The sequence below is a fragment of the Rhinolophus sinicus genome, linkage group LG09 (assembly GCF_036562045.2).
Source record: "Rhinolophus sinicus isolate RSC01 linkage group LG09, ASM3656204v1, whole genome shotgun sequence".
Lineage (NCBI taxonomy): Eukaryota > Metazoa > Chordata > Mammalia > Chiroptera > Rhinolophidae > Rhinolophus > Rhinolophus sinicus.
The window spans coordinates 97,051,635-97,077,096 of NC_133758.1; the positions used below are offsets into that span (position 1 = coordinate 97,051,635).

At 41.0% G+C, this 25,462-nt stretch overlaps 1 protein-coding gene and 1 long non-coding RNA gene across 3 annotated transcripts; one reads left to right on the forward strand and one right to left on the reverse strand.

The window, feature by feature from the left end:
* Positions 1-1,339: 1,339 nt before the first annotated feature.
* Positions 1,340-3,482, reverse strand: TWIST1 (twist family bHLH transcription factor 1). The gene is made up of 2 exons (XM_019727349.2): positions 2,516-3,482; positions 1,340-2,010 (listed from the first exon to the last, which is right to left on the reverse strand). The coding sequence occupies exon 1, from the start codon at positions 3,161-3,163 to the stop codon at positions 2,558-2,560; it is 606 nt and encodes a 201-aa protein (XP_019582908.2). The 5' UTR covers positions 3,164-3,482; the 3' UTR covers positions 1,340-2,010; positions 2,516-2,557.
* A 182-nt stretch (positions 3,483-3,664) lies between these two features.
* Positions 3,665-12,719, forward strand: LOC109445190 (uncharacterized). Of its 2 annotated transcripts, none has more exons than XR_012498896.1 (4): positions 3,665-4,450; positions 5,645-5,701; positions 6,832-6,952; positions 8,958-12,719. It is a non-coding gene; the product is annotated as an uncharacterized LOC109445190 (long non-coding RNA). The 2 variants fall into 2 exon arrangements; XR_012498897.1 differs by having other exon boundaries at positions 3,665-4,384.
* Positions 12,720-25,462: the final 12,743 nt, after the last annotated feature.

Here is a 25,462-nt window from a genome sequence, read left to right on the forward strand (position 1 = left end):
TCCCACACACACTCCCACCCCTACAAAATCACTTCCTATCTTGTTATTTGGTAAAGGACTAGGAAAATCCAAAAATTAATTCCCAAGCTTTCACTAATCATTTAAGTAAGTGCTACAGGTTTCTTATCGTAAAATGTGGTCTAAAATATTCACAGTAATAAATTTATAATATCGTTAAGTCAGCATTCTGCGAGAGTGTATGAAGAGGGAAACAAAAACCTTCAGGCAATATAATAACCTCAATCTGAGCTGAGCAAACATGATCTGTTTGCATTCATACACTTATTTGCCACAATCATTGTTTAAATTAGGCAGTAAAGTTATTTTCCAGTTTGAAAGCTTTCCTTTTTACACTTGAATGCAGTAAACCGATACGAATGTTAAGAAATAAGCGATATAAACTATTTCTAATGATATTAATGATAAAAGCCAGTATTTTCCTGATTCAGAAATAACCAGAAAGAAATAAAAATCAAGCACCGTTTTGTCCCTGTGTTTTAATGAACTTCATCAGATTTTGTATACACATAACTAACCAAGTAAAAATTCTGTGCAATTTTGGATAAAATATATTTCTAATGAACTGACTAGAAAATGAATAGCTATAGCATTTAAAATTCTAAGTGTTGCAATAGTTACTGAGGAAAGTTCAGGTTCTTTGTTTATTTTATTTTACTCCATAGATGCTCATTATATATAAAGGAGCATGCTTCCCAAATGGATAACATCAAAATGGTAAAATATTCTTAACTTTAGCTTTTCTATTTAGCAAACATGACACTAAATGTCATTTTCATTCATGAAAGAAGAGTTAAGCAAATTACTTTACAAATGGAATTCTTTTCTGCTGAATTAAACTTTATTATTTTCTATGCACTTGTATTCATTTATATGTGTATAGATAATTTTAACAACACTTTATGCATCCTTTCACTGAAACGAACCTAATATTTAAAAGTCCTCACAAAAAGTGAAAAATACATAGTAACAAAAGAAAATAGTAATGGCTTCATACTGCTGATTTGCATTTAACTGTTTTACAGCTACCTCGTCAAAAGATAAGCAAGCGAGGTGAATAACAAGTTTAAGTTTTTGTTGTTTGGGGACCTGATAGGAGACGAAGGAGAGGTGCTTCTAAGCCCACTGGACACCAAATTGGAATAATAAAGCTGTCTTTCTAAATAACATGCCAGTACCTGTCAGTAGCTAGTTTATTTGAGTTTTCACTGCTTTGTTTATATTAATGCACCCTCCCTCCTGGATGCCTCCAGAGTTAAACAAGCAGGTATTTACCTCCAACTTAATCCTGAGTTTTAAAAATATACACCAAACTCTAAGGTTCTTAAAATTTTCAATCATATTTATTTATTGCAGAAAAATAATATACAAAGATATTTACAAAACAATCATAAAAATATGAATGCATTTAGACACCGGATCTATTTGCATTTTACCGTGGGTCATCAATAAATAAATAGAATGTTGTTTTTTTGTATTTTAAGTTTTTTTTCCCTCAGAGGAAGAATGAAAAAAAAAAAAAAGGAATTAACTGACTATGATTTTGCCAGTCAGTTTGATCCCAGTATTTTTACTTCTAAAGGTGTTCTTAAAATTCCTCTGATTGTTACCATTTTAAAATGGAGAAAAGTCCATACTGTTGCCTTTCCTTTCAGTGGCTGATTGGCACGACCTCTTGAGAATGCATGCATGAAAAAATAAAAATAAAAACATTCTTCGTCAAAAAAAAAAAGAAAAGGAACACAAACAACTGTTCAGACTTCTATCAGAATGTAGAGGTGTGAGGATGGTGCCGCTGCCCGTCTGGGGATCACTGTCCACGGGCCTGTCTCGCTTTCTTTTTTAAAAGTGCGCCCCACGCCCTGTTTCTTTGGATTTGGGTTCTGCTCTTCTAATTTCCAAGAAAATCTTTGGCATATATATTTATTTTTAGTTATCCAGCTCCAGAGTCTCTAGACTGTCCATTTTCTCCTTCTCTGGAAACAATGACATCTGCAAAAACCCAAAAGGGGGTAAAGTTGGTTATTGTTTAAGTCTCTGTGGCTGTTTTCTAAGACTAGTGAGCACTGTTCTTATCACCACCGAGAAATTACGCTGAACAACCTGGAAGGATTTCAGCCCAAGGGCAAGAGGAAGTGGGTGGGCGGAAAGGAGGTGGAATTTGGAAACACTGGTTGTAAGGAGAACGAAAACTTTAAAGCCAAAAGAAAGGGAGGCGCTTGCAAGACTGTCCTTACCCAAGACCCTTGCCTCTTGTTCAGTCTTCCCTCCTGTCACGCACACTCACGCACACGCACACCCCTCCCAAAAGCGCAGCCCACTCCCTAGCCGGACCGACTGTCTCCAGGGACACTCGGGATGAGGTGGCGGTACCAGGTTGGGTGGGAAGGCTGAAAGGGAGAGGAGACGGAAGGCGAGGAGGGCAGGGACCCGCGGCCTGGCCGTTAGTCCTTCTGCCACCTGAGCGGCGAAGGGGCGCAGAGGCGCCGGTCCTTACCTAGGTCTCCAGCCCTGCCGAGGGGGTGGGGAGCTCCGCCTGCTAGTGGGACGCGGACATGGACCAGGCCCCCTCCATCCTCCAGACCGAGAAGGCGTAGCTGAGCCGCTCGTGGGCCACATAGCTGCAGCTTGCCATCTTGGAGTCCAGCTCGTCGCTCTGGAGGACCTGGTAGAGGAAGTCGATGTACCTGGCCGCCAACTTGAGGGTCTGGATCTTGCTCAGCTTGTCCGAGGGCAGCGTGGGGATGATCTTTCGCAGCGCGGCGAACGCCTCGTTCAGCGACTGCGTGCGCTGGCGCTCCCGCACGTTAGCCATGACCCGCTGCGTCTGCAGCTCCTCGTAGGACTGCGGACTCCCGCCGCCGCTGCTGCTGCCGCCACCGCCCGCGCCGCCGCCGCCGCCGCAGCCCGCAGACTTCTTGCCGCGCTTGCCCTGTGCGGGGCTGCCCGGCTCCTCACCGCCTCCGACGCCCCCGCCCACGGCCCCGCCAGGCCCCGAGCCGCCGCCTGCACTGCGCCGGCTGCTGCGCCGCTTGCGCCCCCCGCGCTTGCCGCTCGGGGGCTGCTGCCGGTCCGGCTCCTCCTCACTGTTGCTCAGGCTGTCGTCGGCCGGCGAGACTGGCGAACTGGACACGTCCTGCATCATCTCTCGGGCGGCAACGTACGGCCTTGCAGGCCCGGGGCAGAGGGGCGGCCCGGGGAAGACGAGGAGAGCGGGACGCCTCAGCCCGCCAGCTTCCCCAGCGCGCGGCGCCGGCCGGGGCGGTGCGGCCCGCCGAGGAGGGAGCGGGAGGAGGGACGGGGAGGATCTCCGCAGGGAGGGCGCGCGGGGGAGGCGGGGAGGGAGGCGGGAGGGGGAGGGGACGGTGTGGATGGCCCCGAGGTCCAAAAAGTAAGCGCTCAACGGCTGCACGCACACCCTCTCGGCCTCCTGGAAACGCTGCGGGTGCCGGCGAACCCGCGAGGTGTCTGGGAGTTGGGCGAAAGCTGCAGACTTGGAGGCTCTTATACCTCCGTGCAGGCGGAAAGTTTGGGGGCAGCAGTGTCATTGGCCTGACGTGGGGAGGAGGGACTTTTCGAAGTTTTATAGGAAAGTTTCCGCTTTCCAGCCCCCCTTCTCCGTCCCCACCCCCCTTCTTCGGGGTCTAACAATTCGTCCTCCCAAACCATTCAAAACCGACCTGGCTCGGGAGACCGGCCCCTCTGCCCGCCTCCTTGCTGCCCTCCCCCTCCCTCCCCGCCGCCCTTCGCCCGCGGGCGCGGGACGATTTCCTTCCGCGCAGGAGCGGGCGCGGGCCGCGCCCCCGCACCGGAGTGCAGCCCCGGGAAGCCGCCGGAGGGGACCGTCGCGGCCGCGGTGTCGGTCCCTCCCGGAGTGGCTGTGACAGCAGCGATGGCAACAGCTTCTACGCAGTGGGTGATGTCTCATTTCGCCACAGTACCCTCTAGGTCCGTGGGGCCGGTTGGGGATTGCTGGGGCGGGGGAAAGGCAAGACAACTGGCAACGCGGAGCCCACCCAATGGTTAGATAGACGGGGCCCTGGAGTCCCAAGGGCCAAACTACCGCAGCTGGCCCTGAGGTCGTGGGCGTTTCTGAAGACGTGGCCGCGCCGTGGGGACTGAGGATCTGCGCCCCGGCCTGCTCTCTCACCCCTCCCCTAGAAGCATCTGGCCTTCTTTTTCCCTCCAGTCATCCAATCTAAAGCTTCCCAACACCCAGATGGACTACATCTACGAAGGTGCCAGAAAGAGGCAGAAGTTAATTCTCCCGCGGAAGGCAATCCTGTCCTTGGAGAAGGCGTGAGGGCCGGAGTGGGCAGCGCAGCGTCTTCGCCGCCGCCCCGATCGCCTGAGCTGCCACCCCAAGGTGGAGGACCCTGTGACCCTTTCGTCCCCATCTCCTAAATAAGGTCCTGCGTTGTGACCCCTAAAGGTCGGCTCCTAAGAGAGTGAGATGGGGGTTCAACATTGTTGCCAGCTGTGAGAGTCCCCTTCCCCACACCCCACCCCACCCCCCATTCCTAGGAGATCGAGCGGGCAATTAATGCTTCCTGCGCCCCAAAGGCATTCCAATTATTTGGACACTTTTACATCTTAAGCATTTCTATCCAATAAATTAACGAAGAGCCCCTAAGAGGGTGTTAATGCAGAATCTGGCAGATTGGAAGCAAAAAAAGTTGGTGAGCTGGTGAAGTGAAGGGAAGCCGCTGTGGAAGAGAATCCCGTCTTTGCAATGCAAGGCTTTGTTTTTCTTTCTTTTTATTTTTTGAACGTGTTGGGATAGAAGAACCGTTTTATATTCACGCCTTACGTTGCAAAGCAAACCAGAGGTCAAAATTAATAGCTGGGTGGGTGGGGGCAGATTTGGGAGATGCCGGTGTTGTGTGCCCTGGGCTCGGGTCTCTTGCGCAGGCCATGGATTAACTGAGCGAGGTGCCCCTTTCTTGGCCGGACAGAGGGTCGAGGCCGCTGGGCGTCCTGTGGAGGAGGCGGGAGCTCGGGCGACGCGAGGGCAGGCCACGTGGCTGTGCGGGGCTGAGGCTCTTGCAGCTTCTATTCGGGAAACCCCGGGGTCTGGAGCACTTGGGGCAGCTGAAGGGCTCAGCCTTCTAGGGGAAGTGAGGGCAAGAGGCATCTCTCCCGCGGGGAGCGAACAAGATTGTACTTTTTTGGGGGAGGGGAGGGGCGACTCGCAGGATTTGTCTATCACTATTTTTACGAATATTCAGAAACAATGACCACAGCATGCCAACTCTTGCTTCGCGAGTCGCTGCCATATTTTAAAATCAGCCTCTGAAAATCAAATTCTACTTGACCTCCACTTAACAGTACGTAGGCAGGTCTCCTTAAAAGAAAGCTCACTCTGATTAGTCATCCTGGTGTTTGCATCTTCTGCCGTAGGACTTTATCTCTTGGAAGCAGTTAGAGAACAAGGCAGAAATTCTGCCCTCCTCTCTACCTAGTGTTCTCTCTTGGAAATCTGAGTTGCAGAGTATTCCGCGATTCTTATTTGAACGTGGCTTCAGAATTCTTTAAAATATTCCTTCCACATTTGCCTATCTCGGTTTGTGTTTTTTTAAAGCATCAATCTCCAAACTCAATTTTTTGTTTTTGTTTTTTCCTTTAGCCGAATTCTCAAAAATAAGGAGATCGAATAATTGGACTCTTTCCTTTGTGGCTGTGGGTAAGCAAGACAGGAAAGTGTGGGCAAAGTGTAAAGGAAACCTTACCTGACCAAGGGGAATTGGGGTTGGGGGGATGGAAATGGGGGCGGAGAAACTGCAGGAGAAACCGAGTCCATGACTGAGCAGCAGCCAGGGATCATTAGCCAGCCCGACTTGCAAAGTCATCAATCTCCAAGACTAGTTCTTAAACAAGTGAGTCCAGACCTTCTCGGGCACTAAACTTCTAGGGGGCCATTTAGTACAGGGATCCCCAGGGCTGAGGCGAAGCTCTAGGTGACAGAATGCCTAGAAGAGGGTTTAAAATGAGTGACCTAACCAGAACCATCCCGGCACAGAATCTTTCTGAGGGAGTCAAAATGAATGACTAGTTCTGACAAGAAATCTCTCTTGAACTCTTGGAAGGAGAGGAGGATGAGACTGAGAGGGGTTTCCGAGTGCTCACATGTTACTTTTTGAGCACAAGGATGTAGCTTGCCCAATGAATTAACCCTGCAAAACGTGTCGGGCTTGAAACACCCTGCTTTGCAAACTACAACGTTTCCTGGCCGGATTATCCCACCATTCTGCTCATCTATAGCTATATATCATACTTGACATTTTGTCTAACCATTTTCTTATCCACTCTTGCTGGTGCACGAATAAAGGCGGGATCCCCTTCTGTGTGCTGAAGAGCCAAATGTAATTCTGCATATGTTGTATATGCAACGATAATTTCCAAAATATTTAACATACGGAAGCTTACTTAGTTCTAAAAGCTTAATTGCGGGCTCTTAAAGAGTCTTAGAAATTTCCCTTTGGGGCTGAATTCAGCCTGACTTGAAGGATATCGGTGGAGGACTACCTTCTTTGGGAATACTGGATTAATTGGAATTAAATCATTTTGTTTACTTGTAGCATAAATTCCCTGAAAAATAATTTAACTGAAAACAAAAAAAAAGTTTTCTTTTGCACTCGCTAGTTCAAAACGAGCTTTGTTTTCAAACTGTAAACTTGGCATGTTTGCAGTCATGTTTGCAGTTCTTCCTGAAGAATGTGTGTGATGTTACAAATTAAAAATGCTGTTAGCAGTAACAGTTAGGAATCTCAGTGAGAATCTTCAATAAGTATGTTCATATTTGTATCTTTACAGTTGGAATATGCACTGCCATTCTCTTAGCAAGTCATTTATAAATACTTTTAGAGAAGGAAACACCCATACACTATGAAATGGTGAGCAAGTCGGTAAATTTTGGAGTTGGCTTGCACTAAAGGTGAGTACTTAAATCTGTGTCTACTCCTTCTTCTCAGTTTTTGGATGATCTACCACCTGTTTGCTGGCTTAGAGTTCTGTAAAATAATTTCTCAGAATTTCATGAATGAAGCACGGCATTCACACAGAAGGGGGCGCAAATTGGAAAACGCTGCAGTGGAGTAGATCTTCCAGGACATTGCACATCTTAAATTAAATCAGGTTTTGTACACTACTGGGATTTAAATGAGAAAATTTTATCGAAATGGAACATAAAGTTTATGTCAGCACAAAGGACTTTTGATCCTCTGTGTAAAAAGCAGATGCTTCCTCAGTGACACAGGCAGCCTTAATGATGTTGGAACACCTTGCCCTAAATAAGAGGTCATTCTTTTTCTCATGTAATGGTAGGTTAATTCATGCATTGGACTGATTCTACCTTTCTCTTTCTGAATTTCTTTAAGAGTGAGGAACTAAAGTTATAAGGAATGAAAATTTGAAGCTTTCAATCCAGAAATTAAATGAGAAAGTATAAATCAAGAAATTGAGTTGCCAAGATTACCTCAAATAAGCCAATCAAATTTTCAAATAAATGTTAATTTTTCAAATATATGGCATTCTGCACTTAAAACAAGGATGAGATAAGGAGACATAACTTGCTGAAATTGTAGGGAGAGAAGAATCAGAGTGGAAAAGTATGGAGTTTTGAAGAGTCTTACCTCTCTCTTTGTTAGTTTATTGGGTGTGCAGGCTAGGGAGTCTGTGTCCCATCTTTGCTGCCAATTAACCTTGTTAAAATCATCTCATTTTACTTATTTCAAAAAATTGCTGCAATAATTGAAGAAATAATGTGATAAATTCATAGTTATTCATAGATGCTTTTGTCATGGCCGAAAACTTCCTACACAGTAAACATTTTTCCCTCTTTTTAATCATCTGATAATCAAACAATTTAAATGTAAATCAAATGATTTGTATTTTGCCTTTTTTTCCAGCTAACGTTTCCTTTGTAATCACTCACAACTTTCAACTCTTTTTACTTCAAGGGATTTCCTTTTATCCACAAATGGCTCCTCCTATCCCCAAGCCTTAAATCCTATATTCATTGTTTGGATTGATTGTTTCTGCAGAAAACATGCTGTTTTTGCCGGTGACCACAAGAGGACACAATTTCCCAGAGAACTTTGTTTAAAAAAAAAGCTTAGGGCAAAGGAAAACTCACAAAATAGCAAAAATACTACACAATCAACAAATGTCATTTGGGCATGTCTGGCTGATTTATGTAACTTTTATTAATTTTTAAAAACAAACATGAGTTGGCATTCAAGCTTTAGGTTTTTTGGAAAAGTTAATAAGTTTTTATTGTAGAACATAAAAGCATACATTTATGAAAATATGCTAAAATACTACCATTTTAAGGGAAAATGTTTATTTTGCATTAGCAGAATTTTTTTTACAAAACAGTATTTTGTACAAAGGGAAAATGTTTATTTTACATTAGCAGAATTTTGTATAAAACTCTCACTGACCAGGAATTTTATTTTCTTAATTTTGAGCTATGTTTGGCAATAGAAACAGTTTTTAAAAAATATATGATTGTTTCAAAATGGCTTTGAAAGTTGGAATTTTTAGTTTGGGCATTTGGGATGTCTTTACATTAAAAAATTACATGAGAATTATGTTTTATGGTTTGTCAATCATTTTTTAATGCACATAGTAAGTTAAGGCCTAAAATTATTTTCCAAAGATACAGAAAAATAAGGTATTTTAAAGATAATTACTTCCCCAGAATTATTATACACAATCTTTAATTTAAGCTGTCCTTTCTCTTTCCTACGACTTCCTCTCAAAAAGTGTTTCAGGGCATCTGATTATTTGTAAATTACAGTAAATTAAAATGAATTATGTCTTAATATTTTTGTGAAGGGTTTTTCTAATTCCGGTGGAGCACCACGACAACCAGGCTGGGGAATTTCTGTTTCAGTTGGAACTCAATGCTTTTGCTTTGCATTTATGTCTTCTTGCAGATACATTCCTAATCACATTCTCTGAGACCCTGCTGGAGGGACTGAGCAATGGACCAAAAGATATGGAGAAAGAAGATGATAAAAAGATGAGAGAACCGAGTAAAAATATGGAGGAGATGACGAGAGACAGAGCAGAATGTGGAGAGAGGGTAAAAGAAGGAGCTGCAGCAAGTGAGCAAAAGAGAGAATTGATAGAGAAAAAGAATGAGACTTGATATGTAGGGGGAACAAAAGGCTTAAATAACAAAGGAAAGAAAGAAAGTAATGCACACAGTGGGAAACAGAAAAGCACCAGGATTATTTGCCTCAGTTTCTGCTCAGAGAGATTGTTGCAAGTAGCTGCTTCGTCCCTTGCTGTAGGTGTTTCATTTTAAAAATCCCTGTTACTATCACCCAAGTCATAACAAAAAGTAAAGAACAGGGTGGAGGGCCATGAAACATTTAATTCAAATTGATGTTCCTCTAATAGGCATGCTCTATCCAGAATTAGAGTAAAGATGGTACCATGTTGCTAATACTGTATCTCAAGATGGTGAAGGGAAAGACATCTAGGGGATGTCTTGACTGACGCCATTACTCTTCAAAAGATGCTGCAAACTATGACAGGATTTCAAAACTCTTATGTGGCTGCTGTGACTCCTGGCTCTAGTTATTTTCCTTTACCTCCAAAATGGAGATCAAACTGGATGTTTTTCCCTGTGGTTTAGTCAGGATCAATGCCTCTGCCATCACCACCTCTGATTCCTCAGGGAAAGGTATACCTAGCGGTAAGTGATGAGTCTTATTCTCACTCACCCCTTCTCATGACCTTGAGAGATTGTAAGGTCCTGGTTCTGCCTAATGGCGTATGCGGGAAACCTGAATTCTGGTTTCAGTTGGCACTAATTAATTGCTACACATTTATTGATTCATATTTAATTCAACAAAAACGTGTCAAAGTTTTTAATTATTTCAGGTGCTCCGAGTAAGATTTAGCTCTGACATCAAGGATGTCACAGTCTAATGGGAAATAAAACATGAAAACAATTTTGTAACATGGAGAGCTAAATGCCATGATAGATATTTTCAGAGTGCCAAGGAAGGACACTGGACCTGTCTGAGGTGACAAGATGACTTTACATATTGGGAAATTACCTCACTGCAATGGTAGCCTCCAAATACACTTCCAGGAAGTCTGTCCCAGAGAGAAACACGCCAAAAGGCCCACAGAACAAATTAAGATGCACGTGTCACATGGTTTATTGAATCGATTTGAAAAATACAGCAAGAAAGGGAAATATATGGAGTAGTTTAATATAGTAGGACAGGTTGCAAACAGGTAGAAAGAACTGCTACCCAGATCCTTGTACACAGAGGTACAGAATGTTATTAATATAGTAATATCTTCTGTTTCCCCCTCTTCCTCCCCCTGCTTCTCCCTGTCCCTCTCCATGAGCCTTCATGGCTGGAGGTGGTATGGGTGTGGGAGCCACCAGAAATGATCCAAAGTTCAGATTACAGTAACTTTGTGTGCCATGCTAAGGTATTTGGGTTTTATTCTAAATGCAATTGGAAAACTGAAGACTGTTAAGCAGGGAAAGCACATGACCAGATTTATATTTTAGAAATATCAGTCCATGGACAGACAGTGCAGCGGGTGGTTTCGACAGTCACATAGTTAGATTTAGGAAGTTTTGCATCAACCCACAGTATACCTAATGTAAGTATATCAGTTGACTAATGAGATGAGAACTTACACAGTTGCAGTAGCTGTGGGGACGTGGACAGGATAATACAAAGTTGAGAGAAAATAAGTGGATTTAGGGAGATTTGGGGCATCAGTTCCTAGTCTGCAAAATGAGGCAAATGGATAGATAATTTCAAAAAGTTGAAAAATGTGTAAACTTGAAAGGATTTTAGAAATTATCTAGTCTGACTAGTCCGTTGTAAAGATGAAAAAGTTTTCTCCATGAATGCTTATGACTAAGATTTGGGAATATCTGGAACATGCAAGCATTTTCCTAAGTGATGAGAATGAATTTCCTTCTAATTCTGGAAACCGTTTGTGGCCAACTGTGGGCCTAAACTTTTATGCCAAAAATTAGTAAAATAGGCAGTGAAGTGATTTGAAAGGGGGCAAAAGGGGCTCCCTCCAAAAACCACCTTATACTTCCCATAGTCTTGCCTTAAATCTGGCACTGGTAACTCATTAAGATGGGGCCTGGCATTGTCCTCCCCAGACTCCTTTTTTAAATGGCAAAGTCCCTAAGGTGAGGTAACAAATTAGATCACTAACACCTTTGAGTGAATTAGATTGTATGATGTTTTTCTCAAGACAGGAGTGGCTCACGGTAGCCGAAGGACACTGGGACATATTGGAGAGGCCGGGCTGAAAGGCAGGGAGAATTGTAAAGAAAGGAAAGGCTGTGGTATTAGGGCCTTTGCAATTTTTCCAAGTGTGGGCCTTGGCCTGAGACCATGGGCCCGTTGGAGCCTTCCACGCCTGTTACTCAGTGTGGCTGAAGCTCTCCGGTTCTGTCTTTTGGATTTAGTTCTGATAGGTAGAGCACAGTGAGACAGCAAGGAAACAAGAGCCCACCAGCTTTGTTGCATCATTTCGATTTGTATCAAGGTCTTAGAACCTTGAAACGTGTCCATCAAATAAGGGATACCCTTCAATTTCACTATCAGATGTGAGTTAAAGCAAACAATAATTCATGATCTCTTTTTTTAACTACAGTGGGCCTCTTTAGATGTAGTTGTGTTCAAGAGTAGACGTATTTCAGAGGACTATGACATTATATAATGACTAAGAAAACAAAAATATCCATTAATGGTCATAAGCAACCTTAGTGCAATTTTAATTTCACAGACAAGTTTTTGGCCTGGGGAGAAATCGTAGAAAATACCGTAAAGAGAAAGGCAAGATGTTAATTCTGAAGCATATCAGAATTAATGGGCTTAGAATATCTGAAGAGCAGGTATTACAAGTGAATTACGTTTAATTTATTTTTTAACTGGGCCATTCTCTAAAATAGTCTGATATAATTATTAGGAAAAATAAACTCTGCCTCTAGATATGTTACATTGATTTATTAATTTCATTATATTGATTCTTATATCAAAATTGGGCACCCAGATATTTTACAAATTCACTAAAATATTTCACAGTATTTTGTTTGACACACATCTTAAATTGGAGAGAGATAATTTCATGGCAAACTTTGGTAAGGCAGAATGACGATCAGATTTTATAGGTGAATACATCATCAATAGAAGTGACAATCATAAGTGTGCTTTAGTTACTGTCATTTCTATGAGTTAATAGGTATGGCAGAATCATATTATTGGAGTAATTCCATAGAATGAAAGCAGAATAAAAATAGGAATCCAGGTAATTTCCCTAGGTTAAATTAAATGATCATTGTACTTTAATTTATGATACACTTTTTAAAACATTACATTTGCAGGACTGGAGAAACTGTTTATAAAAAGTCACTTCAATAATGTCAACCATTAGAGCTACAATAAATTTCAGAAGTCCAGAGCACTTCTTCTTCTGATGAGATAGAGTGGCCATAGGGAATGGTGTAGTGGATGATAGCCGAGATCCTGGAACCAGTTAGTGGATGTTCAAATATGGCTTAACTTCTTACAACCTGTGTGACCTTAGATATATTACTTACCCCTCCATGCTTCCTGTGAAAGGGAGAGAATAATGTACCTCAGATGATGAAATAAAGGCGTAAGTGCTAGCCACTTAAAATGGTGTCTGGCACTTGATATGTGAGGATATTGTTATTTTTTATTTTTTGCAATTTTGACTTTATTTGATTCTTAAAATATTTTTATTAATATGCAGTATTATATTAGTTTCAGGTGTACACAATAGTTATTCAACATGTATATACCTAAAAATTGATCACCGTAAGTCCAGCAACCATCTGACACTGTACCATGCAGTCACAATATTGTTGACTATATTCCCTGTGCTGTACATTACATCCCTGTGACTTATTTGTCTTACACCTGAAAATTTGGACATCTTATTCTGCTTCACCTTTTCTCCCCTTTTTAAAATTTTCAATTACAGTTGACATTCAATATTATTTTATATTAATTTCAGGTGTGTAGCATAGTTGTTAGACATTTATATAATTTAAGAAGTGATCCCCCGACTAGTCTAGTACCCACCTGGCACTATACATAGTTATTACCATATCGTTGACCATATTTCCTATGCTTTACTTTACATCCCCATGACTATTTTGTGACTACCAATTTGTATTTCTTAATGCCTTCACCTTTCTCACTCTACCCCCAACCCCTCCCATCTCCTACCCCAATAAATCTAGTACCAATCTGACACCATACATACTATTCCAATATTTTTTACTATATTCCTTATGCTATACCCTATATCACCTTGACTACTGTGTAACAACCGATTTGTACTTCTTAATCCCTTCTCCCTTTTCACCACTCCATCCCTCCTCTCATCTGGCAACCATCAAAATGTTGTCTGTATCTATGAGTTTGTTTCTGTTTTGTTTATTTTGTTCTTTAGCTTCCACATAAAAGTGAAATCACATTGCATCTGTCTTTCTGACATGCTCCACTCAGCACAATACCCTCCAGGTCCATCCATGCTGCTACAGATGGCGAGAACCCATTCCCTTCCCTGGCTGAGCAATATTCCATTGTATGTGTGTACCACCTCTTCTTTATCCATTCTTCCATGGACTGACAGCCAGGTTGCCTCCACATCTTGGCCATTGTAGATAATACTGTGATGAACATATGATGACATGTCCCCTCGAAATAGTGTTTTAGGTTTCTTAGGACAAATACCCTGAAGTGGGATTACTGCGTCCTTCATTGTCTCTTATAGCCTTTGTTTTAAAGGCTATTTTGTCTGGTATAAGTATTGCTACCCCCAACTTTGTTTAGTTATTTTCATTTCCATTTTCATGGAATATCTATTTCTATCCCTTTACTTTCTGTGTCTGTTTAAAACAGAAGTGAGTTTCTTGTAGGCAGCATAAGTAAAGGTCTTATTTTCTAATCCATTCAGCCACACTATGTTTTGATTGGAAGATTTAATTTATTTACATTTTAAGTAATTGTGGATAGATACATAGTTATTGCCATTTTATTGTTCATGTTTTTGATTTTTTTCTTTTCATGTTAAAGATGTCCCTCTAAGACACCTAACCTGTATGGTTTGGTGGTGATGAACTCCTTTAACTTTTTCTTATCTGGGAAGCTCTTTATCTGTTTTTCTGTTCTAAATGATAGCTTTGCTGGATAGAGTAATCTTGTTGTAGGTCCTTGTTTTTCATCACTTTCAATATTTCCTGCCAATCCCTTCTTGCCTGCAAAGCTTCTGTTGAGAAATCAGCTGATGGTCTTATGGGAACTTTCTTGTAGGTAAATAACTGCTTTTCTCTTGCTGTTTTTAATTTCTCTTTGTCTTTAACTTTTGCCATTTTAATTATAATGTGTCTAGGTGTGGGCCTGTTTGGTATCATTCTGTTTGGGACTCTCTGTGCTTCCTGGAATTGTATCTCTATTTGCTTCACCTGGTTAGGAAATTTTTCACTCATTATTTTTTTATACAGGTTCTCAGTCTCTTGCTTTCTCTCTTCTCCTTCTGGAACACTTATGATGCAAATGCTGTTCTGCTTGTTGTCCCAGAGATCTCTTAAACTATCCTCAGTTTTTGTTGTTTTTTTCAAATTCTTTTTTTCTTTTTGCTATTCCAGTTGGGTGTTTTATGCTACCTTATCTTCCAAATAGCCGATTCGATTCTCTGCTTCATCTAGTCTGTTGGTGATTCCTTCTAGTGCAGTCTTCATTTCAGTTATTGTATTCTTCACTTCTGACTGGTTCTTTTTTATGGTTTCTATGTCCATTTTTATGCTTGCTATCTCTTTATTGAAGTTCTCACTAAGTTCCTTGAGCATCCTTGTAACCATTGATTTCAACTTTATCTCTGGTAGGTTGCTTACCTCCATTTCATTTAGTTGTTTTTCTGGATTTTCCTCCTGCTCTTTCATTTGGGACACGTTTCTTTGTTTCCTTATTTTGGCTGCCTCTCTGTATTTGTTTTTATGTATTAGGTAAATATGCTATGTCTTCCAGTTTTAGCCAAGTGGCCTTATGTAGTAGGTGTCCTGTGGGGACCAGTCTTTCTGGTCACCTGAGCTGGGTGTTCTAGGCGTGTCTCTTGTGTAGGTTGTATGTGCCCTCCTATTATAGTTGTGTCTTGATTGCTATTGGCGTGTCAGAGTGGGATTCACCCCAGTGGGCTCTGGTGCCTATTGAGACCACCCTTTGTGCGTGCTGCTTGTGGATCTAATGCAGTGCTCTGCTATTGTCTGAAGCCAACCTCCAAGTATGTTGGCTCTGGGCCCTCTTGGGAGGGGCTCCCATGCAGGCCCAGGTCAGTCATTGCTTGTAACTGGCTGGGGGCTACATGGTAGGAGCTACAAAGTGAGCCACAGTTGTTTGCTGCCTGTGCTAAACCTGGAGGCACATGGGAGGGGCTCTGCTGCGACCCGAGGACAGCTGCCACCAGTACCAGGCCTGGGGTAACTCCACAAATTCCAAAAAGCCAGGACACCCAGAGGCTTGCAACCACCTTTCAGCTCCCTTAAGTTTCAACCACTGATAAAGCCTCATGCAGTACGTGACTTGGGTGAGGCAGGGTCTCAGGGAGTCACTAGAGTGGCAAGAGTTGTGATCACCAGGTTAATGTAGACTCTGGTTTGGTGCCAGTGCTGAGCCTGGAGTGAGTGACTCAGGAAAAGTCTCCGAGCACACTGAGTCCAGCCGTCTCCTGCCTGGGGTCCGTGGACTCCAATAGTTTTCAAAGAAAGAGCGCAATGTGGGAGGGGCTGGCTGCTCATGGAGAAAGTGCCTCAGGTGGTGCTTGAATTTGGTGGAGAGGGTCTCAGCTGAGTCAGCAGGGTGGAGCAGTGGAGCTCACCAAGCCAATGAGATTCAGATTTGGCCTGTGGGGGCGGGCTCAACACAGATAAGATGGCCCCTGCCTGCCAGCTGCATGGGAGAAAGACCCCTCACGGGGAAAATGGAAAATGCTGACTGTCCTACACACTTCAGTCTGCCTCCCGGGTCACTATCTGTCTCCGAGGCACCCCAAGTCACTATCCCTCTGCTGGAGCCCAAGGTGGGTACCTGTGAGTGAGTGGTGTGTGCGCAGTTCATTTAAGAGGATGTCTGGGTTTCCTGCAGCTTTCCATCCCAACCAAACGGTTGGAATTTCACTGTTTTTCATAGCCAGATGTTGTGTGGGCTTCTTTTCTCGGCACCAGTATTCCAGCCTGGGGACCCCAGTGTGGGGGGGTGGGGGTCCCTCACTCCTCCAGCGGGAACCAACATATCCCTCTTGATTCTCAACTGCCACACACAGGTGTGGGGCTCGTTCCACATCTCCACGCCTTCTACCAGTCTCCACGTGGCTGCTTCTTTAAATTTTTAGTTACAGGACGTCTGTTTGTCTAGAGTTCAGATGGTTCTCCAGGTTGGTTGTTTATAATTTACTTGTAATTTTAATGTGTTCACAGAAAGACAAAGACACAGTATTTATCTACTGTGCCGCCTTGGATCTCCTGTTTTTACATTTTTTTCTCTTGACATTATTTTAAATGAAAACTAAGTTGTGCAGTACCTTTTAGAATGAGATGGAGCATTTACACTCAATTCTAAATGAAAAAGGCAGAGTTTAAAGGGTAAAGGAAGAAATTAATTGGTGACCCTGTTCTTTTTGAAGAGAACTGTTCCTATACCCTTGTCTAACTCCTTAAAGACTCAAAGTTCAGGGTGGGAACACAAATTGGAGAAGCTTCAATAATTTGTCTATGCCCTAGCTGCCAAGAAATGGTAATGGGAGGCGTATGACTTCTCCAATTTCTATATCAGGTGGCATCTTGTCTGAGCAAAAGATTCTCATATTCAGCTGTCCACTTGATACCACAACCTAGCTTTTCTCACAGACATCTAGAACTTATTGTCACTCTCAAATAATTTGTTTCCTCCACTTTTGAAAATCAGTAAGTTTAAGTAAATTATTTATCTAATTGTTTAGCCTGATATCGAGGAGCCATCATTAATTGCTCTGTTTTCCCACTGTTTCCCCCATCGAAGTGATAATGAGGAGTGCTTTTTCCACCAAGACTGACAGACTATGGGTTTCCCCAATAGTTGGAAGTTGGTTTGGATGTGGGACATTCAGAAATCCAACAGAAATGGCATTTCCGAAGTCCATAGCCTTGAGACTCTTTGTAGCACAATTTGGTGTTGAGAGACTCATATTGGAGTCTGCTTCATTTGTGTTAGTATTTTCTTCCCAAATAGACTAATTGCCATAGGAAACCAGACTTTTCTCACATTCTTCATGGGCTCCATAATGTGCAAAATGTGTACTCCACAAATACTTGATTATTCTCTTTAGAATTATAAAAAAGTGCAAGTACTATCTTGGGTCAAATATTCCTCAGTTTACCTCAGTGTTACCCTAAACCTACATTTTAGCCAATAATACTTGAATGATAATGAAATGGAGTCATATCTGTTACTTAAAAATCAGAGATTAAAAACCCTCACAAAATATTAACTTGGTGACTACCTCCCACAAATATTCAACCAAATATTACCACCAACTGGATTCTAAAATTATTCAGTATACATATCTGGTCTTGCTTACCCAAATGCGGTATCTAACAATTAGGACATTGTTTTATTTTGTATGGCAGCACCAGAGGAAGATAGCACAGCACAAATATTGGTTAGGATTTAAAAAAAATAATTACAATTAAGCATTGTAACTGTAAATTTTTTGTGTGTTTTATTTTCTTTACAAAGAAGAAGCTGAAGCAGTTGACCCTAGCTGGATGAGAAGGAAGCCCTTTCACCAGTGTAGTTTCAAAGAGTCAGAGGTTAGTGTAATAAAATACTGAGCAAGTACTAAGGAACGCACTAAGTGCCAAATCCGAGGTTGTGGCAATTAGAGTAGGAAGGATAGTTAGTTCTTAGACTACCGAAATGTCAAGTCTGTCCTTTTCTGATTCCTCAGGATGGCATAACCAATTAAGGAGTGGTCCATTCTGGTCATGACATGAAGATAACACTTTACCACAAGTGTGAGAATTCAAGCGTACTTACTTGATAACATCCCTGTGCAGTGGGAATAATGCCGATTCAGTAAAATGCCAAGGTCTACAGCTTGTATGGGCTTTTCTTCAGGGGAAGAGATACTAGTTAGGAGGCCACTGCAGTAATCTAGGAAGGGGTGATTGTGACCTAAACTGGGGTTGTAGCAGTGGAGTTGGAGTTGGAAAGAAGTGGTCTGATTCTAGATACATTTTGAAGGTAGAGCCAACAGGATTTACTAAATATAAGGTATAAGGTGTGTGGAAGAGGAATCAAAAATGACTGTAAGGCTTTTTATTTGAGCAAAAGAACTGGGGAATTGGCAACTACAGAGATGAAGTTTGTGATGGAACATTTTCTCAGGGGAGATAGAGTTTAATTTCAGATATGTTGAATTTGTCTGTTAGAAAAGTGGAATTTGGGCAGACAGTTGGACATGTGAGTCTGAAATTTGTGAGAAGGTCTGGGCTGAAGATAAAGTTCGAAATATATCAGCATATAGGGTAGCCTTTTACGCTCTGTAACTGTACATCACTATGGCAGTGAGTGTGTGTGAGGAAGGGATGAGGACTGAACCAAAAACAGGTGGTGATCACTGCTAAGGAGAAAAAGTAAATCAGAGAAGGGGTGTAGGAATGAACGGGGAAGGTACTATTTTATGTAAAGTGATAGTATGACATTAGAGATAATTTATTTTCCTAAGAAGAAACTAGGACATATCAATGAGAAGCAATAATCAATAATAAAAGGCATAAAATAATTCTCTAGAGTAGAAAAAAATTAACAGAGTTCACAGACTAGAATGGTGCACTGCTTTCCAGGCAAAGTGAATGAAAACAGATCTATACCCATAACTTTTCTCAGAAAAAAGGTGACTATTAAAGATAAAGAAACCATCCTATTGGCATCCAGATAGAGAACATAGATTGCTTATAAAGGAATGAAAATCAGGCTATTTAGGTCTTATTCATAAGAACACATACCAAAAGAATGTCGTAGTCCAAGAAGTTCATCTACCCAGCCAAAGTCACATTTACACATAAGAACAAGTGTGGAAGGACTGAGAAAACACCGTTTTGTCTTTTTAACGACAACAAAAAGTAAAGTATATGCTTAGCCTACTGAGAAAGACACAAGAACTGTGATGAGCAATAATACAAGGAAATACAGAGTTTAATCATTGTTATAAAAATAATGAGTAATTTTAAAACAAAACAAACAGTTCTTAAAGGAGAATATCTTATAAAAATATTGATGTATTTATAGATTTATACTTAATTCCAGAAAAACATTTGAGGTAGATGACATAAATAGAAGAAAATCAGCAGGCACACATATATTAAAAATAAGATAAATGAATCAAAAAGAAAATGGATATAAAGTTAGCTAAGTTAGCAGCAGAATGTATATTTAATGTTGTGTGTGTTGTTTTTGATGATTTATAGCTTATATTTAAGAGACCTGGGATTCTAGGAAGCTATAATAGTCGTCTTTTGATCCTATTTATTTTCTTAATGGTAGATCAGACACTTGGCTCTAAGAAGTCTAATATACAGTGTGGACAAGTATCACAAATGATTGTAAGATCCATAGCGTCCATGAAAAGAGACAGAGAGAGAGAGTGAGAGAGAGAGAGAGAGAGAGAGAGAGAGAGAGAGAGAGAGAGAGAGGAAGAGGAGGAGGAGGAAGAGGGAAGAGGGAAGCAGGAGAGAGAGGAGACAGACCAGAAGTCCAACTATTCCTGGTACTGTGACCTGAAAGTTCTTTTCACTTAAGTTCACTGGAGAAGGAAGCATTGAGTATTACAAAGGACAGTGTCCTTGACCACATCTGTTCGTTAAATGCATAACTAATTTCATAGGGTTCTTCTTTTTTTAAAATAATGTCATTTAAGATAGGTTTATGATATTATGGTGGCAAAATGATTTTCTGAAAGTAATTTTACCAAAGGCTAATTTTTTTCTGGCTGTGTGGTTTAATCCTGTTATATATTTTTGAGTATCATGAATAATATGTATACTTCTGGCTATCTTCAGTAAATGTTATCTTCCTTAGCTGAGATATTGAAAGTTGTTGAGAAGTGATTTTGTAATTTTGCTCCCTGAAATTTGATAGTAAAGTGCAGTAATCTAGGTTACCAGTGAAGTGATACTTTCTTGAGAAAACCATTGAGCCCAACAAAATCTTAAATAGAAGACTAATCCTTAACTTGAAAGCTTTGTTGCCCCAAGTTGAAAGCAATGGTATAACAGCAGTTATCATCTTCTAGAATTTAATAGTATTAGCCCAAATCTGTCTTGTCAAAGAGAAAGCCACAGCAGGCAGATGAACTGAAAGTTTACTACATTTTTTATAATTAAATTTCAATTTAGATAAGATAGATTTTAACTATGTTTTTGAAAATTTTTATTGTATTCAAATTTGTACTGCTTTCTGTCATAAATGAAAACAAGGTATACAGCTGATTTTTGTTCTATCACATCTCATGTTCATTTTCATTTTGTATGATTAGACTGTTTTTCCCCTCTGAAACATCAGAATGGTACCATGTGAGATGAGGCTAGGGTAGGAAGAGTTTGAGATGTGTTATAAACTGGCTTGTGGAAAAAGTATGTAGCAGTCTCACCTCAGCCTAACATTCTCAGAACAATTTGAACTTGGCCCTTGCCTATTTGTGCTCTGGGTTTAGCCTTACAAATCTTCTGTCTAGTCTGAGGTCATCCTTGGTGGTCCACAGTATTGATAGGACCCCATTATGTGCTAGACACTGTCCCAAGGCTCCTGAGAGGAAGAGATATATGAGGTAGGGTATGGCGCTGTAATAAAGGGATCTAAAAATACAGTGGATTAAACAAGGCAGTTTGTTTATCTTATGAAAAATTTGGGTACTACAGGCGTGGTTCAGTGGCTCAGACATGTTGGATGTTGGAGCTTTAACTTACTCTACTTTCCTCAAAATGTGACTTCCATTTCGTGGATCAAATGGCCTCTCCAGGTCTCATTTCAATTTTGCATTCTAGCCAGTGGGAAAGGAGAAAAGCAAGGGGAAGATAGACCCCTCTTTTAAGCGCTCTATCTAGAAATTTCATGCGGCTTCTACTCATATCCCATTACTAGATTTTAGTCAGATAGCCACAACTATTAGGTAGCTGCAAAAGTAATTGCAGTTTTTGCGATTTTTAACCTTTTAAACTGCAATTACTTTTGCACCAACCTAATACAAGTGAGGCTGTGAAATGTTGTCATTAGCTGGATGGCAAGGTCTAGTGTAACTTTCACAAGTTCTATTGCTAAAGGATGAAGGGAAAAATGGATATTGTTGGGAAAATGGATATTGTTACATAATGGATATTGTTAGATAATTAGAATTTAATCCTTTAGACCTAGTCATAATCTGCATGCTATGTAAATGGCCATTTTATTTAGCCTGCCTATGCCTCTCTTTCCAGCAGCCTCAAGTTAAGGGCATTTAAGTCTAAAATAGTGCAGAACTCATAGTATATTAACTATATTTGTCTATTTCATCCCAATAGCTACTATTTCTGGTGCTCCCACATATCCCATCCAGTATCAGCACAAGTTGGTTAAGTGTATTTCCCTCATTCTACTATGAGCTCCTTTTAGGCAAGATATCTTAACCAAAATAGAAAATTGTGTTGAGAACAGTCAAGTCCATAGTAAGCATTCAATAAATATTTGATAGCTTTTTGTAAAATTGGTAATGAAAGTTAGAACAAGAACTGGATGCTGACCAGAGCTAGAAAACTCAATCTGATCCAGCCCAATTTTAACATAAACCAAGGCTACATTATTGCTACTTTTCACTCTCTCCTCACTATGACATTTATGTGCTTGTTTAGTTTGGGGCTACATGTAAGAACCATTATGAACATTTGACTTGGGAAAGGGGAATCAGGAAATTGTTCACCTTCTTGATCATTTTGTCAACCCCTCTCTCCTAAAGGAGACATTTATGTAGCCCAATAACTTCACTAAATTGCAATAAAATATATCTTCATGTTTTCTTTCTCTGTAATTTCTGTTGAAAACATATAATTTGCTTGCATTTTTATAGAAGGAAAGAATCTTGAAAGGAGAAGAAACTTTTAATTTTACATGCAGCATATAAAATATAGTCAATGAATCCAACCGACAGTGACAGCATGAAAGGAAAAAAAAAAAAAAACATGTGTGGGGAGAGAAAGACGGATAGGAGAGGGAAGCAGGAGAGATCTATAATTATTTTATGTTTTTTTTCTGCATAACTACTTATCCTTGTGACACAAATGATAAACGAACAACTAGTAGGACCGTAATACAGTATAATACATTGAAAACCAATTATTAATGATATAGGAACATTAAAAAGCAACTACAACTAAGTTGTAACAAATCAGTCAGAGGATGAAGGAAAACCATTAGATTTATGAAAGAGTGAATTACTTTAAAGAACATCCACAAAATCAGAGCTGTAATAATGGCATTATACTTTAAGCTGATGAAGAAAATGCTATAAATCATATCTTCTAACTTGGAAATTCTCCCAATGGTTGGAGTTTTATTTCAAGAGAACTTCTATTTCTGAATTAAATGCCATAAATCTGAGAACTGTATTCTCTTTTGTCACTCGATCCATTTTGTAATAAATTTATGGTAAGCCTCCATGAAAAGTTTCCAGCCCCATAGTTAAGGTGAGTTTGACTACTGCCCTTTTCTCTTAAAGGATGTTTCCTTGGGGTTTGTCCACACTGTTCTCTCAATGCTAGGACTTTCAGTGTCTCTGACCTCGATGTTGCTCTTGACATTGTTTTGGGTTCCTTGGCTGTGACATTAACTTCGCAAATTATTTCTAATATTAGCATTTCATATGGGCACAAACCAGCCTTAGTTTTCAGCCCAGAAATTGTGTTTTCCTTTTGTTAAAATGATGAAACAAACACCTGTATAAATTGTCTCCATTTTAATGTTAAATTTTGGCACTTAGAAGTTCATCTCAGTTTAATTTTAACTTTGTTAAAAAGCAAGAAAATGAAAGTGAACAAAGAGAAAAAACCTAACGGTAACTCTGTCCAGTAACACAAAGGCAGTGATATCCAGTTTGACTGCAGGGGGTGGCTCTGGCCTAAACAGTATAGATTTACCTAACAGTAATTTATTCTCCCCACCTTTGCCGTTGGCAAACATCATAGATATGATACATATCATATATAGGGCACATGTCCTCTTGAAGTAGCGTTTTGGGTTTCTTCAGATATTTACCTAGAAGTGGGATTGTTGGGTCCTTCCTTGTCACTTGTTATAACCTTTGTTTTAAAGTCTATTTTGTCTGGTATCAGTATTGCTACCACAACTTTCTGTTTTTAATTTACATTTTCATGAAATATCTTTTTCTCATCCCTTTACTTTCTATGTGTGTCTTTTGATCTGAAGTGAATCTCTTGTAGCCAGCATATGTAAGGGTCTTGTTTTCTTATCCATTCATCCACCCTATCTTTTGACAGGAGTATTTAATCCAATTGCATATAAAGTAATTATTTGTTGATAGAGATGCAGTTATTGGCATTTTATTCATTTTTTTAAATCTTTTTTTTTTTAATCTTAAAAAGTCCCTTTAACATTTCTCATTATACTGGTTTGGTAGTGAGTAACACCTTTAGCTTTTTCTTGTCTGGGAAGCTCTTTATCTGTCTTTTGATTCTAAATTATAGCTTTGCTAGGTACAGTAATCTTGTTTGTAGGTCCTTACTTTTCTTCGCTTTGAATATTTCCTACAAATACCTCTGGTCTGCAAAGTTTCTGTTCAGAAATCAGCTGACAGTCTTATGGGAGCTCCCTTGTAGGTAACTAACTGCTTTTCTCTTAAGATTCTCTCTTTGTCTTTGTAGACTTTGGCATTTTAATTATGATGTGTCTTGGTGTGGGCCTCTTTGGGTTCATCTTGTTTGGGACTCTCTGTACTTCCTGGGCTTGTATATCTATTTCCTTTGCCAGGTTAGGGATGTTTTCAGTTATTCTTCAAATATGTTTTCATTTCCTTGTTCTCTCTCTTCTCCTTCTGGTACCCCTATGACACTAATGTTGGTATGCTTGATGTTGTCCCACAGGCCCCTTAAACTCTCCTCATTTTTTTGGATTCTTTTTTTCTTTTTGCTGTTCTGATGGAGTATTTTCTGCTTCCTTCTAAATCACTGTTCGATCCTCTGTTTCATCTAAACTGTTGATTCCCTTTAATGTATTCTTCATTTCAGTTATTGTATTCTTTATTTCTGACTGGTTCTTTTTTATATTTTCTATCTCCATTTTTATGTTTCGTATCTCTTTGTTGAAGTTCTCCCTGAGATCATTGAGTACTCTTATAACCATTGTTTGGGACTCTGCATCTCGTAGATTGCTTGTCTCCATTTTGTTTAGTTCTTTTTTTGGAGCTTTGGTCTCTTCTTTTATTTGGGACATGTTTCTCTTCTCCCCATTTTGGCTGCCTCCCTTGTTTGTTTCTATGTAGGTCTGTTATGCCTCCTGGTCTTAATAGAGTGGCCTTATGTGGTAGGTGTCCTGTGGAGACCAGTGGTACAGTATCCCTGGTCACCAGATCAGGTGCTCCAGGTGTGTCCCTTGTGTAGGTTTTGTGTGCCCTCCTGTTGCAGTTTGCATGTCAGTGGGAGGAATTGGCTGATTTGTTGTGAGGACTGGCTGTGACTACAGTGGAGGAGCTGTTGTTCAGGGGCTGCCCCTACAAAGTAGGTTCCCTTTAGCAGGGTTCTGCCTGGTCTGCCCTGTGGGTGTGTCATCCTTGGAGGTGGCTGGGTGATGCTCTGGCCCAGTCTGAATCTGGCCACTGGGCCTACCAGACCAGGGGACTCCTGGGAGGGGACTCACTGCAGGCCAAGTTCAGCACAGTATGTGCCCTGACGAGCCACCTGGCCTGAGCCATATAGCAATCCATAGATGGCTGCCACTGTCGCGGTGGTTGGAGGTGCCCTGAGACGGTAAGCCATGAACCAAGGCCAGCTGTCACTAGTGCTGAGCTTAGGACTGCTCAGGCAGAGGTACAGGATGTGCCAAAGCCAGATGCTGCTTGTTTGAGTTTTGTGAACCTTTGAGAGATTTAGGAATGTCCATAGCATGAGCCAATGCAGGCTGTTTGTATGGAAAAGCCACTGGAAGTGGTTTGGGTGTGCCTGTAAGTTAGGTAGGGTTTGGAATCTAGGCATCACTAGGGTGGGGCAGAGGAAAAGTGATAGCCATTTGATGGAGACTCTGATAAGATGTCTGCAAGCAGGGAGGGCGAGGGTTCAACAAAGAAACAATGGCTTCCCCCAGCTCCTCCATCTGGGAGCTGCCTCTCCAGCCCT